This window comes from Vulpes lagopus, chromosome 17, assembly GCF_018345385.1.
Source record: "Vulpes lagopus strain Blue_001 chromosome 17, ASM1834538v1, whole genome shotgun sequence".
Taxonomy (NCBI): Eukaryota; Metazoa; Chordata; class Mammalia; order Carnivora; family Canidae; genus Vulpes; species Vulpes lagopus.
The window spans coordinates 19,536,482-19,557,232 of NC_054840.1; the positions used below are offsets into that span (position 1 = coordinate 19,536,482).

The 20,751-nt window shown below is 39.0% G+C and overlaps 1 protein-coding gene across 3 annotated transcripts in view; it reads right to left on the reverse strand.

Annotated features, from left to right (window-relative positions):
- The window catches only part of LOC121477359 (interleukin 1 receptor accessory protein), a 118,814-nt gene that overhangs the window by 27,926 nt on the left and 70,137 nt on the right, over positions 1-20,751 (reverse strand). For all 3 annotated transcript variants that reach the window (XM_041731606.1, XM_041731604.1, XM_041731607.1), the window contains exons 3-4: positions 8,683-8,968; positions 5,055-5,241 (exon numbers count right to left, since the gene is read on the reverse strand). In XM_041731606.1, the coding sequence (XP_041587540.1) occupies positions 5,055-5,241; positions 8,683-8,968 (473 nt within the window). The remainder of the gene's footprint in view (positions 1-5,054; positions 5,242-8,682; positions 8,969-20,751) is intronic.

Consider the following 20,751-nt stretch of genomic DNA (forward strand, 5'->3'; position numbering starts at 1 on the left):
TTTCCCAATGTTAAGGTAGGGAAATCAGATGATAACAACTGAAAGAGAACTATTGTAGGAGGGCCAAGATACCCAGGCAGATGCAGGGGGTGAGTGCAGAAGGTAGGGAATAGAAAGCATTGTCAGCATTGCGATGCAGTGAAGAACCCCTGCCAAGAACCCTGATTTTGTTCCCAAGATTGCAGAACTCTCCGGATTAGGGGGATCAGTCGATTACTCAACGATGGAGAAGTAAAAAGCAGCATAGCACACATCGTCAATAGGAACCTCTTCATAATCATAAAATAGGAAGGATGTCTGATTATTAGTTGTCCTTTTTAGTCACCTGCACATTGTTGGGTATCCACCATGGCAATGGTTTCACTGCTATGACTTTTTTCCTTGATCTTCTTTCTAGGCTTTTTGCCTTCATTCACCCCATGAACATTCTCTCTAGATTTTGACCTTAGCCCTTTTCCTTTAATCATTTTATTCTATCTTCTTTTTTTTTTCTTTTTTTCTTTTTTTCTCTATCTTCTTCTTAAGGGATTCAACTGTCAGATAGATGCATCTGACTCTCTGTCTCCAGCTTTGATTTTTTTTTCTAAGCTTCAGACCCATACACATGAGGCCATGATCTACAAGTCACTGCTACCTAGTTATCTCACAGACACTTCTAACACCATATGATATTATCTAAATCCATGACATACATGCCCCCAATCCTGTTCCTTCTCTGCTGTTTCATATCTTGGTTAATAGCACCAACATTCATCCAATCAGGAAAACCAAAAATCTGGAAATCATTGAAGATATAGAGATGGGTACGCCATAACTTCACCCTCAAGAAGTAGTCAACTCATAGGGTACATGCATGTGAGATTTTCCCCTGTTCTTAGAACCAACAATTAACTCTCTTTGGCACTCTTGTAGAACTAAGAATTCTACTTTTTGATAAGAATGAGAATTCATATTTATAAACTTGTCTAATCTTTTGGGAACCATGGAGGGTAGGACATATATCTCATTCATCACTGTGTTCTCCCAACCCCCAACATATGGCATTGAATACAACTGATCTTCAGCAGCCGTTGAATGTATACATGGATAACTGTATACATAAAACAATATCCTAAAACAATAAAGGATGTGAAAAGTGGCATAAAAAATAAAGGATGTGAAAAGATATAGGCATAAATAAGTAGCTGTGGGATTATAGGAAAAGATTTAGGAAAAGATTATTTGTAGCTGGAAAGATGGTAGACTAAAGATGGTAGTTCTAAAGAAAGAAGAGGGGCATTCCAGGTAGGTAATACATCAAGAAAAAAGGAAGGAAAATTACAGAATATTTAATGAAATCAAATTATTATTTTTTCAATGGTTTGAAAATTATTTTCAATGAAAATTAATTTTAAAAAATTATTTTTCAATGGTTTGAAAACTGAACAAGGTGAGAGATGAGAAATCAATAGCAGGTAAACAAAAGAATACATTTTTTAAATTGGAAAATACATTACACTTATTGATGTTAAAATTACTCTTTTAATCATTTTTTTTTTTTTTGCTTTTTACTATGGAACATTACAATCAAAAAATATACAATGATCATCTGTACCTGTACCTAGCCTCAAAAGTATAAATTCAGGCTAGGTCTTGTTTCATCTACACCCACTCATTGTACCCCAAGATTATTGCGAAGCAAATCACAAGTATTATAGAAACTCACTTGTAAATATTTCTACGTGTATCTCCAATGACAAGTATATCTATCGTACTGTTATCACAATTTAAAAAGTAATAATAACTCATTGTATTACCAATATTCTGTGTTCAGAGTTCCCCGATTTTCTCATAACTTGTTTTATAGTTTGAATAAAACACAATCTAATTAAGGTCCATATATTGCAACTTGTTCTATATCTTAAATCAGTCTCTCTCTCTCTCTCTTTCTCTCTGTCTCTCTTTCTCTCTGTCTCTCATTCTCTTTATCTCCTCCTTCCCTCCCTTTTTCTTAGTCATTTTATTGTTACATATGACATATACAAAAAACACTCAAATGTATATACGAGTTCACATATTATAAAGCAGATACCTTCGTAAGCACCCTCAGGTCCAGGAATAGCACATTACTAGCCACCCCTGAAGGCTTCTACATGGCCCATGTCAGTCACAGCTCTTTCACTACCCCCTTCAAAGTAGCCACTATCTATACTTTCACAGTAAAATCAATTTCTTACTTTGATTTATGATCTTATCGCCTACATGTGCATCCTTAGACACTATAGTCTCATGCATTGTTAAATGTGTCTTACATGTTTCTCTTAATTTACACATTCCCACATCATGTCTTTCTTTTTCCTGTAATTTACCTGTTGAATAACCCAGGACATTTGGCCTATAGAATTTTCCAGTCTGGATTTTGCCGACTGCAAACTCATGGTATAGATCAATACATTCCTCTGTTCTCTATATACCCTGCAAAATGGCAGCAGGATCCGAAGGTTTTATCAGACTCAAGTTTAATCCATTTGGCACAATTTTAAGTGATACTTTACTTTCATAAGAAGGACTATGTCTAGCTCTTTCCTGTCTTATGATAGTACAGACATTGGTGCTCCATGCTAAGATTTATTAATTCATTAAGGGCTGCAAAAACAATTATATACTTTTATAAAAACACACTTCTCTACACTATTTCATTACCCAGTACACATTTCTTATAGGAGAGGCAGACTAAATATTTGATTTTTCCCCATTACCAGCTTTCAAGATAACAAATTGATTTCCTATCATCCACCAAATGTGACCAATTACTCTGTAATATCACTATGAACTTACGGATTTAAATTTCATTCATAAAATTCGACCCATAGTGATTAACAGCCTTACTGAAGATCAAACTGTTCCGTTATTGGCCAATGGAAAACTCCAAAGTTGGCTCCTAAGTCATTTCATTAAAGACAAACTGTTGGATGCAAACATTTTAAACTATGATTATGAATTGCCTATTTCTTCTTTTAAATCTGTCAACTTTTGCTTCATGAATTTGGACACATTGATGTCAGGCACGTATACTTGTACTATTTTTATGACTTCTTGATGAATTGGCCCTTTTAAAAAGTCCTCTTTATCACTGGTAAGACTCACTGTCTACAGTCTACTTTATGTGTTACTAGTATAGCCATTGTAACCCTCTTATTTTTATTCATCGTTTATTTTCTAATTTAAATTCTTTCCCTCTTCCACTTCCCTTTATCTTCAGGCATTATTTATCATATTCATTGGCGGTTCTGTCCCTCTTAGCTTTAGCTTCCTTTTTGAAATGATTTGTTTCCTTCTTTCCAACTTTCTAATCTCTGGACTTTCTTTTTTTTTTTAAAGATTTATTCATTCATTCATTCTTTCATTCATTCATTCATTAGAGACACAGAGAGAGACACAGGCAGAGGGAGAAGCAGCCTCCCTGCAGGGAGCCGAATGCAGGACTCCAACCCAGGACCCCAGGATCACTCTGTGAGCCAAAGGCAGATGCTCAACCACTGAGCCACCCAGGCATCCCTAATTTCTGGATTTTTTGAATTCTTATTTATTATCTATGTTATTCTTTCTCATCTCATTTCATAATATCTCTTAGCTCATTTCTGAAATAGTAAGTCACATTATGTCCTTCTGCATGCTTTTTCTTTTTTGGTAGAAATGTGATTCTGCTTCTTATTCTCCTTTTTCTTATAAAGTTGAATGGGTTTTTACATTGGTTCTTTTTTTTTTTTTTTTTAGATTTTATTTTTCTTTATTTAAAGTGAGAGAGCACCTGAAGCAGGGGGAGGGACAGAGGGAGAATGCCAAGCAGGTTCTGCACTGAGCATGGAGCCTGACCTGGGGCTCAATCTCATGACCCAGAGATCATGACCTGAGCCAAAATCAAGAGTTGGACTCTTAACTAACTGAGCCCCCAGGTGCCCCTAACCGTGTTTATTTTTTGTTGTTCATTTTTAGGTAAAACTCTTTTTCTGAGCTTAGAATTTGGCAGGGTTTTCTAACTTCACAGAGATCCCTCTTCCAAATTTCGGAGCCTATTCTGCTCTTCCACGTTTAGCTGATCCTTCTCTTTCCTTCCTCTATATTGTCCTGATCCTGTTTATCGATCACACTCCTAGCCACTTATTCTCAGTTGGGTGGCAGTTTTTCAGAGTTCTAAGGCATTAGAACAATATCAGGCCCTTCAGAATTTCTTACTATGGGCCTCTTGGACTCACCCTCTATTAGAGAGCAAAACTTTCCTGATTTCAGCTGCTGTTCTCACATTGGCCCACCATACTTTACAGTGAATACCACTGGTTCCTTATTTTCTAGTCTGCCAGAGACCACATTACTTCCATCTGCCTCCTTTCCTACATGCTGGTTCTATATGTGGTTTGTTTTGCTCACTTCATTGAAAGTGATTCTTGTGGGCAATTCATCACTGAGTTTTGTTCCACATGTTGTCCAGGAATTTTAGCTTTGGCATAAGTGGATTTTTGAGGATATTAAAAACCAAGGCTGCTGCCACAGGTGCCACCTCCCAACACCTTTTGATTAAACACTTTCCAAAGTCCCTCAGATGTGGAGGAGACCACAGATAGACCAAGCCCACAAATGAAAGTAAATATAAGAACACATACAAATAACAGAATCCAGTGTTGACTAATTCAGGGGTTGATATTCACCAGACAAGTGAACAGCTTCTGACCTGCTCAGCAGTGAGTAGAAGTGCACAAGCATTTCTCAAGTGGTATCTCATAGGAAGTTAATAGAAACGTGGTAGTTCTAGTTGTCCAGGGAATATAATTTAGGAAATGATGAAGTGAGGGAAAGTATCCTCTACCACTTCCTTTAAAATGGCGCAAAAATAAATAAGTAAATAAATAAATAAATAAATAAATAAATAAGGCACAAAGTGAAGAAGTGGAAAAAGGTTTGCATAAAGTTATTAATGAAGAAATAAAAAATCTGACCAGAAAAATCTGTTTCAACATTAACTCAACAAAGAAATGTTGCCATTTTAGAGACGATAAGATGCTCTTGAGTTTGCTTACCATGTACCAAGTGATAGTTGGTTTGACAGTGGGAGGAAAGAATCCATCTACATTTGGACATGTGATCTTCTGAACACCGTACTCTATATACAGTCTATGCAGTGGGAGTTTCATGGAGGAATTGAAGCAGCTGTCTTTCTGAACCACTTCCAGGGGAAATGCAACTTTGCTGCAATATGTAGTGTTCCTAAAAAGAGAAATATGCAGTAAGTGGGCAATCTCCTTTGCATTTGATGTGATGCAGCCATCACAATAAAATGAGCTAAGTGAAATAATGTTATGTATTGAGACATCATTTACACATCAGTTCACATAAGAATTAAATGTGTCATGGAAGTATCTCCTATACCAATTTGATATTACAAAATAAAAACAGACACAATAAACTACTCTTTATATGCGAAAATATTCACATTTTAGGATGACTGGGGAATTGTATTTACGTTTGAATGTCCACACAGGTCCTTTCCTTTAGTCGGCCTGGGGAGGGGAGGGGTTTTTCCCCTCCCATTACCCCGCCTTTCACACAGAGGCTTTCGAGGTCATCCTCTACGCGCCCATTTCTAAATTAGGCCTCCAATTCTCTGAGCACCTCGGACATTTCCTTGATTGAATTTATCATAGTTCAAACAGGGGCATGACCATGTGCTTTCTATTGTTCATTGCTTGTAGTACAGTGTCTAAACTGTCACTGAATAAATGTGTCTTAAATGAATGGAATGGATATAAAATATGTGTCTACATATAGAAAAACAATAAAGGAAATACAGATAATAAAATTAACTGAATTCTTAAGGTGATGGGTAAATGGGTCATTCACTGTCCACCCTTTTTTTTAAATTTCTATTTAAGAGGCTAAACATATATTAATCACTCATTAACTAATTAATTGAGACTAAATATAGTGAAGTGTGTGTGTGTGGGGGGGAGCATTTCCCTCCACAAGATGGGAAGAGGGGATATTTAAAGATGGCTTATGACAATGGTAATAAGATGAGAAGGGAGAATGGCAGCCATAATCATTCCCTAAAAAAAGTAGCAAAAGGTCTACCAGGTGGAAGTAGTATTCTACAGGTGGCAATTATATAGGGGGTAATTTTCAGCCTCAGGAGATATATTCTGTCTTTAAAAAATAATGAAAGTCAGTGGCAGGACTGACTTTCCTAGCTTCAAAAGTAAAATCTTGATATTATTTTAAGTGAAGTATTGAAGCAAGAATACAAGTGATACAATTTGGGAGGCAGAAACTTAGTTTAAGGCCTCTAATGACATCAGGCCTTTGATTTTACACAGTTCAGTTTAAGGTCATGCTCCACTTAGGAATTGCCTCAGGGCAATGGGAAACTCCTGGTGGCCCCACGAGAGAAGTTCACTTCTGGATTTTCTTTAGGGACAAAGAAGATAGGCAGACAGGGACACTGAAGAGATGGCCATCTGGAAATTGACAAACAGCATTAAAGGAATACTCAGGCCTTCACAGCCATGCTGCTCCTGGAACGTGAAAGAAGGTTAGAAAAGTTTGAGGAAGAGCTCTAGACAAGTAGGAAACAGAAGTAGAGATGATGAAACATTGAAATGCAGAGAACAAGATCATCCGGAAAGCTACTGGTGACCCCTTCCCAGCTATTTCCTGTTGTTCACCTGTTGAATGTTAACAGATTTACAACTGCCAAAGATGAAAAGGAGCTCAAGGAGCATTTAGGCTGATTTTCTCACTGGGTGGATACAGGTGCCAAAGCTCTCAGACACAGACCAACATGCCTAAGGTCACCAGCTGAGTAGTGTCAGGGCTGGGATGATGGCCTAATTTCCGCGTCTAATCATTCAGTGTCCTTTCTACTATAATCTGCCCTAACCTCTCCTACAAAGCTGTCTTGGGACATAAATAGTGGACAAGGCTCTTTGGAAGCCTAACATTAGTCTAGTATCTACTCCAATAAAACTGAAGAGTCAGGTGAAAACCTCAAAAGGGCCTTCAGAGGTTCTGAGGGACTCCCAAGGCCACAATGATGAAAATGCTTTCTGTGACAAAGAGGTCCTTTTTCACTTAATCGTAAGATAGCTTAAATATATCAAAATATAGGCACATTTCTCCATCAGAGCATAGTTAGTATCCAGAGGAGACATAGGGCATTCAGAAGATGGTATGGGATTATCTAGTATTATGTTATTCTATGCTATTGTATTGTTATATCATTCAGCCACATTGTTTTTTTTTTTTCTTTTAAGATTTTATTAATTTATTCATGAGAGACTCAGAGAGAGGCAGAGGGCTTCCTGTGGGGAGCCTGATGTTGGACTCAATCCCAGGATCCCGAGATTATGACCTGAGCCAAAGGCAGATCCTCAACCACTGAGCCACCCAAGTGCCCCCATTCAGCCCTATTGTTATGGACTGAATTGTGTCCCCCAAATTCATATGTTGAATACCTAACCTTCAGTAATTCAGAATGTGACCATATGGAGATATTCTTGAAAGAGGTAATTGAGGTAAAATGAGTATGGTGGGCCCTAATCCAATATGACTGATGTGCTTATTAGAAGAGGAGATGAGGACAGAGATGAAGCAGGGGGAGACCATGTGAAGACATAAAAAGAAGATGGCCATCCACAAACCAAGGAGAAATAAATGAGAACAACTTTGCTGACACTGTGATCTTGGAATTCTAGCTTCCAGAGCTGAGGGAACACAAATTTCTGTTATTTAAGCCACCAGTCTGTGGTATTTTGTTTTAGTAGTCCTAGCAAACCATTGCACCTATTAAATAGTAGGACACTGTATAAAAAAAAAAAAACACACACACAATCCATAAACTATATGGGAATTTAAAAAAACAAAGTAAGTCCTGGAAGTTAAAAGGGGACTTTGGGGAAAAAGTAGCCAAAGATCTAAGCCTTGAAATGATTATTCTTCAGAGGGAGCTGTTTTTTTTTTTTTTTCAGAGTAAAAACAATATTAATCTGTGGTAATACAAGACTAAGTAAAGGTATATTATAGAGTAGAATGCAAAATCTACATGAACTTTCAAGATTAAACCAAGTGGATTTGAAAGAAATTTTGCAGGATTAGCGAGATACTTTGGATTATATTCTTAGATTCCCAGTGATAAGGTGTTTATTTGCTTTGTAGGGGAATTTTGGTGAAAAGGTTTGAAAGGTATTTAGATATATATATCTAAATACCTTTAGATATATATACTTTAGATATATCCCAAATTCTTTCTTCCATAAGGCATCCCAAGGCTTTATTCTGTGCCAAGGACTTTGAAAGGTGGGTTCTGCTCTCCACCTTGCTCACTGTCTAGGGAAATTCTTGCCTCTAGGTGGGGCAGAAAGGCAGACAGGTTCTAATATGAGAGAAAGGGAACAAATAAACAAGGCTCCACCATTAGATAACCTTGGTATATGTCTGGGTTTGAAAAGGAACCCACTAATAGAAAAGTTCTCAGGAGCACAACCATTTTCTCTGCACACCTCTTTCAGGAAACCTCTGCTAAGCCACTGAGGTAAGGTGTAACTCTTTCTAGATGTTTCCTTCCCTTCCCCAGTTACACAACAGATGCATCATCCAGATAAAAGCCCAGGAACTAAAAGGAAAAGGGAAAGTCACCACCAAGAATCAGGCTACCTTAACATGCAGGTATAGTTGCCCGTGTCATTGAGGAGGGTGGGTCGGAACCAGAGCACATCTTTCTCCTTACTAATGCGGTTGTCAGGGAGGCGGAAGTTAATTGGCTCCTCCAGGTCCCGGTCCTGCCTCGTCCAATACCAGATCAGAGTAAGGCCAGCTGAATGGGCTGTGCTGTAGTTGTATTTCAAGAAGTGTTCAAAGAGTGGGCACTTGATGCGAGCTGGCTCATCTTCAAACACTTGGATCTGCCTCATGGTATCTAGTCCCCAGTCATCGCAGCGTTCTAGAATAATCAAAAAGAAAGAAAAAGCCACTGAGTCATCTCATCTTAAAAATCTGCAGAGAACACACCTTTTCAGAATATCCAATCTTTTCCAGGATCTCCCTTGTCTGGTCATGTTCAGTAGCCTCTCTGTAATAACCGCATGGAATAGGAACCTGTGCTATGAAGAAATGATTTCTCCATCTTCCTACATCATCTTTTGATTACCTCTTGGGTAATGATTTGATCTGATAGCTTGATCCTATTGTACCCTATACAGCATGGGGAAGAATCTCACCTGAAAGAGAAGTCATGTGCTCTTTCCCTCCTCTGGAAGCAGAGGAGGTTCTAAGGAGAAAATGAGGGATCCCTGGGTGGCGCAGCGGTTTGGCGCCTGCCTTTGGCCCGGGGCGCGATCCTGGAGACCCAGGATCGAATCCCACATCAGGCTCCCGGTGCATGGAGCCTGCTTCTTCCTCCGCCTGCGTCTCTGCCTCTCTCTCTCTCTCTGTGACTATCATAAATAAATAAAAGTTTAAAAAAAAATAAGGAGAAAATGATAACTGAAAAGACAAGCTTCCAAAATTCTCCATCCTCCCCAGGTCTCCTGATTTGGGGGCTAGATCTGCCCAGGCACAGACATCATCACCGATTCATGAGCAAAACTATGTATGAACTAAATAAAATGAAGTTTGTCACTAAAGTTTATGGCTGTTTGTTAAGGCAACATTTTTGTGGCAGCAGATAATTGAGAGAACAACTAAATTTGTGGCTACTTTAATTTTGATAAAAGCAAAGAATTTAAAGCTTTATGACTTGCAGAAGGATGTGTAAGCAATAAATCCCAAGTAAGTAACAGTTCTCTGAGAAATTTAACAGACTGGCTTTTCCAAGACTCAACAAATTGCTATTATTTATAATTGCTCTGCTTTTATTTAGAAACACGTTTTAAAATCCAATACGCAAAGAAAGAATTGGGAAGATAAGATGTTGTTCACACCAATAGAAACATGATAGTAATTTTTTAAATAAAACATCTATCTTACCAGCTTCTTCAAATACATTTTCATTAAAGCTACAAAGTTGCAGAATCAGCTCATTCAGTTTGTAGGAAATTACAACCACAGTTTTTCAGATACATATGTCAGACTGAATATATGCAACCATTTTCACTCCTTTCTGAAACTCCACTAAAACTAAAATAATTTTTCAAGACATAACCCCAAGTAACAGCAAGAACAGGTGAGAAGACAGTGACAACATCAAAATTGACAAGCTGTAATGAGTTCAGCCCATTCAAACAGATAAATCCTAAACCAGCAGGTGAAAGAAAGCTAGAGAACACCAATGTGCAATTCAGAATACTGGGAAGACCCAGGAAGAACTGCCAGCTCCAAGATGAAGAATCACTAGTGCTATTCACCCAATATCTCCAGGTTCTCTTCCCAGGCAGAGTGTGAGAATATACTTTTCTGCCCCTCGTAAGGAAAGGCCATGTGACTGACTTTGGCCAATAGGTTCTAGTGAGTGTCACGTGTTGATTATTTTAAGGGCTAGAGCATATTTTATCACGCTCCCTTTTCTTCTGCCCTGGCAAATACAAAAGCACAGAGACTATGCCTCCTACAGCAATAGAAAAAACAACAACAACAACAACAACAGAAGAGAACTATCAATTAAATAAGTCAATGAAAATAGACTTACACCACAAAAATGTTTTCTAACATTGTGGAAAAGGGGAAGATCCTAAAAACTATAAGACAGTACAAAAGGAGACACAAAAAATTATCACATACAAATGATAGGAATTAGAATGGTTCTGGAAGTTGCCAAAACAAGACCAGAAACTAGCAGATAATGAGGCAATGTAGGTGAAGGGAATTATTTCCAACCTTGAAGCTAAACCCACGGAAACAATCAAGTGTGAAGGTGGCATCCTCAGACACATCAGGACTCAGTAATTTTCCTTCCCGCATGCTCTTCATCAGGAGGCTTCTGAGGGATTTGTTGTTACCAAAATGAGAGGGAAGAAAAAGCAAACTACAGGATCAAGGAAGAGAGGATCCAATTCAAGAGAGAGGGCAAGGAAATCCCCAGAATAACAATGAAGGAGATCCCAGGCTAACAGCTCTGTAACAGGGTTTGGCGGTGAACCAGGGTAAGTAGAAGGGAATGGAAATCTCCAATTAAAAAATAATAATAACTGTAACTAATAAATTATCTGGTGAAATCAGCACTGTGGATAATTATGCTAAAAAGCAATTGTAAAGTACAAAAACACTTACCCAAAGATCCAAATCAAAGTAAGCATCTGAAGGCAAGGCAATTAATAACTTCCAAAGATAAGGAAGTAAACATAATCATAATTCACTAATATGTGAAGGCATATTAATTAATTGATTATTGATTCAACAAAATACTGTAACATTAGTATGTAGAGAGAAAAGATAGGGAAAGGCAAGGGGATGGCCATGTAAGACAGAAAAAGTCTCATTTACTAGAATTAAAAAGTAAACAAAATAATGCCCAGGGTTGACTAAATGAAAAATAACAGTATACACAAATTGATTAGAAAAATATAGATAGGAAATGCCAGAAGAAATAAAATACTTAAAAGCGGTGGCTCCTGAAGATGAGAGCTAATAGGTATGACCAAAGTTCAGGCAGAAAGAATTATCTTTGTATATGCCTTTTAGTATATTGGTGTTAAAAAAAAATCTCTGTGAATGATCTGCTGTGAATATCATTAAAATTATAATTAGGGAGAGAAAAAGGAAGGTAGGAAAGGAAGGGGGGCACATCTGGCACGCAACACAATTGGCAAACCCATTCTCAGTGTTTAACCATCCTAATTGTATTTACTTTCTGTTAGAAAAAAAAAGTCTCCATTTCATTTTTTAATTCCAAAATTTGTATCAATATGCTTTGGCATGACAGTCATTTCACTTTTGAATTATAATGTGATTGCCTAAAAGAAAAGGAAAACAAGAGGCATTTGGGCAGCTGAGGTGTCTGCAACTTCACCATATCGTTTGTTATCTGAATCAAAGATGCTACCGCCTTCTGCATTGCATAAAAATATTTTTCTTGCTGTTCCTAAAGGTGCCTCTCATATGAGCTCTGCACTGTTTGTCCAAATTTGGATGATGGTCAAGGTAAGGCGATTAAATGAAAATGATCCTTCTCCCTGCAGCCCTATTCTCTAATATATCTCAATTTGGATCGCCCCAACTTGGGCCAGTCGACAGCAGTGTCACGCTATGGTTCTCTTAACAGGAACAGTGGTAAACTGAAGAGAAAGAGGAAGCCCTTCTGTGGGTTAATGGTACTTTGATTAAAGGAGACTTCCTGACACCAATATTACAAATTGTCACTTTGTTTGGTCCCTGGAGGTCTTTACAGTCCTGGGAATGATTCATAGTAAGAGAGATGATAAGTGACAGGTCAATTTTTCTTGTGTAAAAGTAGGAGAATGCAGTTGAAAAGGGAGATGAACAGAGAGCTAGTGTGACATCTCAACCACAAGCTAGTGTGACATCTCACCAATTTAGGAAGGATGAAATGGAACTTTGGTGACCACGAGGGCAGGTGTGGCTGAGACTGGCTAAGTGTCCATGAACCCTGGTCTCCCTTGGCCCATGTGGAGACTGCATACACATCCTTAGCAACTGAACTGGGCCATTTGATTTGGTTCTGGCCAATGAATGAGGCCAGAAATGGTTTAACGTGAAGCACCCAGCATAATCTCTGTGCTTTCTCCTGGCCTCACATGGAGACCCTGAGGGCCAGAAAGCTTGAATAGGGTAGCCTCACAAGAGGAAAGGAGCCTGGATCCCTGCCACCACTTGGAGCAGGTTAAGTGAAAAATCAACTTCTATTGTGTTAAATCACTGAGATTTGGGGGACACATCGTTATAGTAACTAGCATTTCCAATCTTGACTATTAAAAGAAGGTAGAATTTTCTTTTTATAACGTAACTCGATAGACCAAGCACAGACACATTTTAAAATAGCATTTGTTAAACGCCCTTATATACTCAAGATTAAACACAGATCAATCACCAGGATTTTTGGCTGATTCCTCAGACTTACTATCATTTCAATAAATTCAAATGCAATTCATCTTAAAATGAAAAATAAATCATTACACCTGCTAGGTATCTCCCTTACAGAATGTTCCATGGGCCAAATAAACATATGTATAAAGTGAACCAGCCTCTTCTACAATAGGGCTTGAAAACACACATACCAATATTCCTAAACATTAGCCAGAAAAGGTATTATTATTATTATTATTATTATTATTAAGTTTTTTCTTTGGGGTATTTGCCCATTTGAAATTTGTTTCTGTGAGTTTTTAAGTCTACCTCGCCAGCCACCTGAGGGTGTTTTGTCAGAGCTTTTTAAATTAGCCAATGAACAAATAAAAATAAAATCTATGGCAATAGGCTGGAGTGCCATGTAATACCAAATTAATTATATGATTCACTACAGGCCTCAGCCGAAGAAAAGACTGGGGAAAAGGCTGTTATGCAAATAGATGTGTCTCTAATAACAGCAAAGGGAATTCAGCAAATTATTGGCACAGGGAATTACCTTTTTGTTTGGAGTGTCCTTTCTTATCCAGTTTACTCCACAGTGGAAGTCCTCTCTAAATTGGCCCCTCTACATGCGGAGCCACAAAGTCATCATTTCCCTCAGCCAAAGGATTTCTTAAGGCTGAGGCTTGGTGGTACAGAGGACTAATGGAATGTGCACAGCCTCCCAAAGCCAAGTCACTGGAAAATCCAACCCACGCTCCTGACAGCAATTAGCATTTATATAGCAGGGTATACATTTTAACTAATTAATCTCACAACACCCTCTTGGGCTTTCATGCCCATTCCCACATTACATGCCAGGAAACGGAGACAGAGAGATTAATTGACTTACTTTTGCCTGAGTGGTAGCACAAATAAAAGCTGCCTGAACATAGATCTAGGATGCTTGTCCCAAATCTACGCTCACACATTCAAAGCAAGATATTTCCCACAGGAAAGCTATTCGTATATTTGTATGTATTAAATATTCATTCAGAACCTGCCGTGAGCAAGGCACTGTGCCGGGTGCTGGGATAGAGAGACATGGAGACATAAAAACTCAGGGAGCTCAGGTATAGAAAAGAAAGAGGAAAAAATTTAAATATGGGAAGACCTGAGGCAGAATTACGTCCCATATGTAACTATATGCCACGGACCCCTTGTTTGATGTATCACCTTGGACAAAATGCTTCTCCTCTCAGACTCAGTTTCTGCATGTATGACATGCCTGCCTTCGAGTGCTGAATGAGGATTAAAGGGCCCAGTAGAATGAAAGGAGCTCAGTACATATTAGGCTAAGATTGCATAATAAATCTGAATAGGTCCTTGCTTGTCAAGAAGTTGACAATCTTGAAAAAACAAAAAAGAAAGACTAAGTGAAAATACCTGGTGGAATGAATCAATACCTGGTGGAATGAATCAACTATTATAAAAAGCTTCTAAGTACGAGCATAGCAGTTATATGATTATATTACATTGCATTAGGTAGGGATGGAAATGGTAGTCCTGAGATCAGATTGTGATCAAAGCAATGCTTTTTTTATCCTCAACTGGAACTCATTGTGTTTTAAAAACTGCCCCATCAGTACATTCTAAGTCATCCTATCTAGGTCTGAGGGCAAAGGCTAAGTATAATGGAAAGGCTGGTTTTATAATCCATTCTTATAGTTTGGCTTAATGTTTTTCTAGTGGTATGCGTGGCTTCCCAGGAAACGTCAGCCTGGGACAGTGATCCAGGGAGAATCCAAGGTGTGAGCAATGTTGAATGACCAGCATGATGACAAAGAGTAAGTCAACAAGGTAAGTGTGGGCAAGTATCTGAGGCAAGATCTAGGAGTGCCAGACCCTGAAACATTAGCAGGAACCCCGATAGAAGAGGCATGTGGCACCGAGCACAGAGCATTACCGTGGAAGATAACAGAGGTGATCAAAGGCGGGCTTTGATACCTTATGGCTTTGTTGATTCATTTAAAAACTACCAGATTGAGTACCCTGCCATGTGGCAAGTGCTAAAGTAGATGCTCAGGATATGCTGGTGAACAAAGCACAGGTCTTGTGGAGCTCACCTTCTAACACAGGAAGGCTGACAATAAATAGCTAACACAGCAAGTAAATAGAGAGTATACCAGAAGATAAGTCAATGGAACACAGAAGCACATAAAATACGGTAAGAGGGATCAGGAATGAGGGAGGGGGAAGATGGAAGAAGGAGGAGCATGCAATTTGAAAGAGGATTGTCAGGCTAAGTCTCTCACCCATTATGAACCTCAGCTTCCCAAACCAGAAATCCAAGCTCATACTACAGAGTAGTTATGAAAAATGAATGAGCCTAAAGCATAAAGTACTATAGCAACTGTGAAGTTCTATACACCTATTAGTTACAATTAATCTGTGGAATGCCATTTTCTTGCCTAGGAGGAGACTGCTAGACATGTCCCATTTACCACGTCTGCACACTCCCCTTCTTCAAAAGTATGAGTATTTTCCTCTGGGTACATAGCCTTTCAGAATAAAGGCTGCTTTTCCCAAGCTTTCCTCTCACTGGGATGTGCTCAGGTGACAAAGTTCTGACCAATGGCATGTGTTTGAAATTTCATGCAATAAATTCCAAAAAACTGTTCTTGAGAAGTGCTGGTGTTCATAGTGCTTCCTATGTTTCCTATGCTCCTCCTACCATCTCATTTCTTCCATCCTACTGCTTGGAACATGGATGCTACATCATGGGCCATAAGAACGGGGGCCACACCCAACAAATGGTGGAATGGCAAAGTGAAAGGAGTAACATAAGGTGCTGCCTTACTAGGCCTGAATTCTCTAGCTCTAGATTTTACGTGAGAAATAAACTTCTGTATATCCTTGCTACTCCGAGTGTGGTCCCCAAGCCACCAGCACCATCAGCCTCCTGAGAGCTTGTCAGAACTGCAAATCTGCCCCACCCAGATTAGCTGAATCAGAATCTACAGTTTAACAAGATCCTCAGCTTAGTCCTAAGCATATTAACATTAGCTATGTATTAGTTTAAACCACTGTTGTTTTGTGTCTCCTTATTCGGAGCTGGAAATCATACTAAAGGATAACAATGTCTTGTTTCATCTGTTAAAGTTGGCAGGTCGTTGAACAATTTGTGAGGTATCTATACCCTGTAAGTCTATGTCTCTTTGATTCTTTACATTTAAAATATATATAATGAATGGGAAATATCAGAAAGGGAGACAAAACATGAGAGACTCCTAACTCTAGGAAATGAACTAGGGGGGTGGAAGGGGAGGTGGGCGGGGGGTGAGGGTGACTGGGTGACGGGCACTGAGGCGGGCACTTGACGGGATGAGCACTGGGTGTTATTCTGTATGTTGGCAAATTGAACACCAATAAAAAATAAATTTATAAAAAATAAATAAAATATATATTCTTTTCTCTCTTTTTTAAAGATAATATTTATTCATTCATGAGAGACACACAGAGAGAGGCAGAGACACAGGAAGAAGGAGAAGCAGGTTCGCTACAGGGAGCCTGATGCGGAACTCGATCCCAGGACCCCAGGGTCACGACCTGAGCCAAAGGCAGACACTCAACCTCTGAGCCATTCAGGTGTCCTCATATATTCTTTACTTGTCCTTCAATGGAAAAATAGTTAAAATACCAGGCTATTTTTCTAACAATGTTCTATAGTAAACAACCAGTTTAAAAAAAAAAATCTACCAACTACATTTCCTAGAGTATGCTATAAATAGAAAAATATACCATTAAAACATAATTTTTATTGAAGGGAGAGCTACTCAAGCAAAGGTCTGGAAAATGTTTCCAAAATTCTGTGGTTGTCAACTAAGCTATCAAAAGAAGAGAAAGAAGTTAGGGGTGGGGGAGGAAGAGCTGGAGGACTGTGAGCATCCATCAGACATCCTCACGTCGCTGTGCTGTTCAACAACACAGGGCTAATAACTCGGCAGATGGTTTTCCTGGACCAGATAATTAGACATACCTCACTCCCACCGAAAAAGGGAGTTTTCCTGATTGAGTAATTTGAAGGAAATAAGAAATAGCCCTGAGAAGATAATGAGATTTGCCAGATAAGGAAAGAATGCCAAATTCAGAAAGCTGGTTGACGGGGGGCCCAGAGTGGGGGATCCACAAGAAACAGCTTCAATTTTGCAGGTGTCATTAGAGTTCGTTCCTAGAACATGTTTTATTTCCAACTGTGTGTTGCTCCTCTCTGCAGTACTGGACATTCATCTTCACACTGTCCTAAAGACTGCTACTTGCTATCAATTACAAGGGATGGGTCTGGCCGGCTTAAAAAAATATATAAAAAATTATATATATTATATACATAATATATATATGGAGAAAATAATTAACCAGGCAAATGGGAAAATAAATAAAATAATGAAAAGGAAGAGATAAAAAAGGAAAATGAACTCTCACTGATGCAAAAACCAAATCTATGAAGTTTAAGTTCCAAACACACATGGTTGTAGGTGATGCTTAAAGTTACAAAACCAAATTATCTAAAGGATGTCTGAGAGTTGGAGTATTCCAGAGCCTAATTATCGTTGCAGGGCCAGTACACTAGGATCTCTGATCTGTTGGGTTTTCATGCGATCTCTGTCATGTGGAGATTCCTCTCTGAGTTCGGGAACAGGAGTACCATGAAAAGTTTGCCTCCTGGCAGAGGATGTGAGGAAAAACCCCAGGGCCTCCAGAGAGTTTTCCAGCCCCTAGATCGAGAGGAACTACGAAAGGTCTGCAGGCTCTTTCTTGTCTCCATGAAGTCAGTTCACAACTGGTTTTCGAAGCTCCAATAAAAAGACCCTTTAATCATGGTGCGTTAATGTACAGGAAGGGTCCAACAGCCCCCCCTTCCTGCTGCTGTGCACTATGAGGAAGAACACAAAGTATCATCATCTAATAGCCACCTACAAAAGGCTCTTCTTCACTCATCAAAGTTGCAGCAGGGGTTAGCAGGCTAAAAAGTGGATTCTGGGTGTGCCACCTCTGTACCATGGTTCCATTATTTTCTTTTAAAAAAAATTCACTCTAATGAGCATCCTCGTGTGGCTAAAGGGAATGATTTTCTTTGCAGGGCTGTTGTGACAATAAATAAACTGGCTTATGTCAAGAGTGGCATAGTACACTGGGGAAACTCTAAGCAGTCATTAGCTAGTTGTTGTTGTTGTTGTTGTTTAATGCCCCCCCCACCAAGAAATCTTTTCTAATCTATTATTAAGATGTAAATATCCAATTACCATTCTCATATAATAATCAAGCAGCTTTTGCCTCTCTATTTTCATTATTACATAATATTAAGTCAGGGTCCTATGAGTGCTAGCGGCTATAAACAAAATGTAGGGAAAAACATGGTCTCTGCCTTCAGATTTCCATTCACGAAACAGATCATTGGCATTGGAAGTAAAGGTATCTCACACGTAATCAAAGAATCAAAGAACATTCGGATCTTAGATCTGGCATAGTGTCCAGTGGCAATAGAATAGCTCGGAATAGCCCATACCACAGATGAGTGGATGAAGCTAAAAATAAAAACAGGTCTATGACATGGGCCAACAATCTATGATAGAGATGGGAAGGACCAAACAAACCAAGTCTCTTCTATTCTGAAATGACTTTCCGTTGGTACAAAGTAGCTAGTCTCTGGAGTCTGACAATCCTAGTTCAAATCCTTGTCCTGTCACTTCCCAGCCATGTGAGTGCTTGCAAGTAAGTTAAATATTCCCATGTGTCAAGAAGGCTGATTTGATGATTAAATGAGACAGTGCTTTTAAAGTATTTAGCAGAGAGCTGTTCAGTGGTCCTCACTATTATTAATATAACATTCCTTTCTTAATTTCAAACTGAGTATGGCCAATTTCAAACTGAATGTGCCCCCCAAAATGTTAACATTTAACCTATGGGGGCTTACCACTAACAGTGTTCAAGGGCATTAGACTATGAGGCAATTTTAAAAATATTTAGAACAACCCTTTCATTTTACAAACAGGGCAACTAAGCCCAGAGAGCTAACTTGATAAATGACATTGAGCTCACGAGTGGCAAGTACAGAATCACTTCTTTTCAATCCAAATGTCATGTCCTTTTCTACTACATCATCTGGGTAAAATATATATTCCAAATACATATCTGCAGAAACATTCCCAGTCAGATCGGGAATATGAATAGTACAGTATTATATTCCTCTTCAAAGCAGAGGATCAAATAGGCAAAAAAAAAAAAACCTCAGAATACTGGAGCAAATAATATTAATAATGGACCATAGAAGATAACTTTGTATGCATTCTGTGTGATCAAGCCACACAGTTATTCTCTTCCTCCCTCTCATTCTACAGGTAAAAACGCTAATATGTGGATCTTGTCCTTGAGGTTGAAAACAAAGGAGGTGGTCATATGGACCATACTTTAGGCACCCAGAAAGAAGGATCCTGTTTCTTAATGTGTAATATGTAATTTATAAAAACAAAACACAAAGCCAATGAAAGTGCCTACCACATAGAAGTGTTGGCAGGGGTAAAAAAATAAAATAAAAAAACACTAAAATACCACATGCTCAAGTGCACAGTATGAACTTGATAAATTTTATCCACAACTATTACGTTTTTACTGATGAGGGAATTAAGACCTAGAAAAATAAACAGCAAGGAAAATGAATTCTTATTCATTTCTTATTCATTCAGGTGTTTTTGTTTGTGGGTTTTAATTGCATTTTACCAGAGACAGGGACAGAAATCACAAAATTAAGATTTGAGCCCTAAAATGCAGAAGGTGTGGACTGACTTCTTAATTAGTGAAGATAGCTAGCGCAATCACTTTTCCCCTCAACCGCGTGATGGAAATACAAAGCCCTCTAGGTACTCAATGGGTCTTTGCACCCTCCATCCCCGCATCTGACTTCTCAACTGGAGGTTCAGGGAGGCTTGTTCAGTGAAAGGACATGAAGGGATGTACTCAATTAGGAGCTATACGATTCCTCTGCTCCAAGACTTGCAGCCGTATTCTACACACAACTACAAAGCCACAGGAAAAGCACATCTTGTGAGCCTTGCCAGCAACCTCCCCAGCAATTCTCAGGAAAATTCCCTGGAGTAATAGGGCGTTTGAGATCTTCATCACTTGCCAGGAAGAGACACAGGCTACAATCCTGCCACTGCATTTAAGAGAAGCATCACCTGTGAAATGCCAGTACAGTCTCATTCAATATTAATAATGTGTCAAGCATGTAGATTTTTCTTGAAGGCTGGTTAGTGACAAGCAGAAGACAAAAAATTCTGAGAGGAAATCAGGTGAAGCAAACATCAGAAGCCAAGAGCATAAGCAATGGGGTTTGGGGAGATGTCTGGCCGTGAACGATGAAGAATCCACAAGGGAGGAGTTCTGCGTGGCTGGGTTTTCAGTGGCAACTCAGCTAACGAACAGTGTCAGTTCCTAAGGGGAGGAACAGGTCCTGGGAAGACAAAGGCCAAGATGCGACCATGGTTCCCATTTCTAAATATTTAAGTGTCCTATAGTACACTTTGTACCTTAGAAAACTGCTACACATTGGAACTGGAAGGAGGCCTTCTGAATCACCCAGCAACATGACACATTATACAGATTAGACTCTGAGCCCAGAGGGGTGAAGGAGAGCCTGAGGGAAAGTAGCAGAGGCGGGATGAAACCTTCTAGTTTCCTAGTTATTTGCCCTGTATCACATGTAACTTTTTGTCTGTACAACCAACT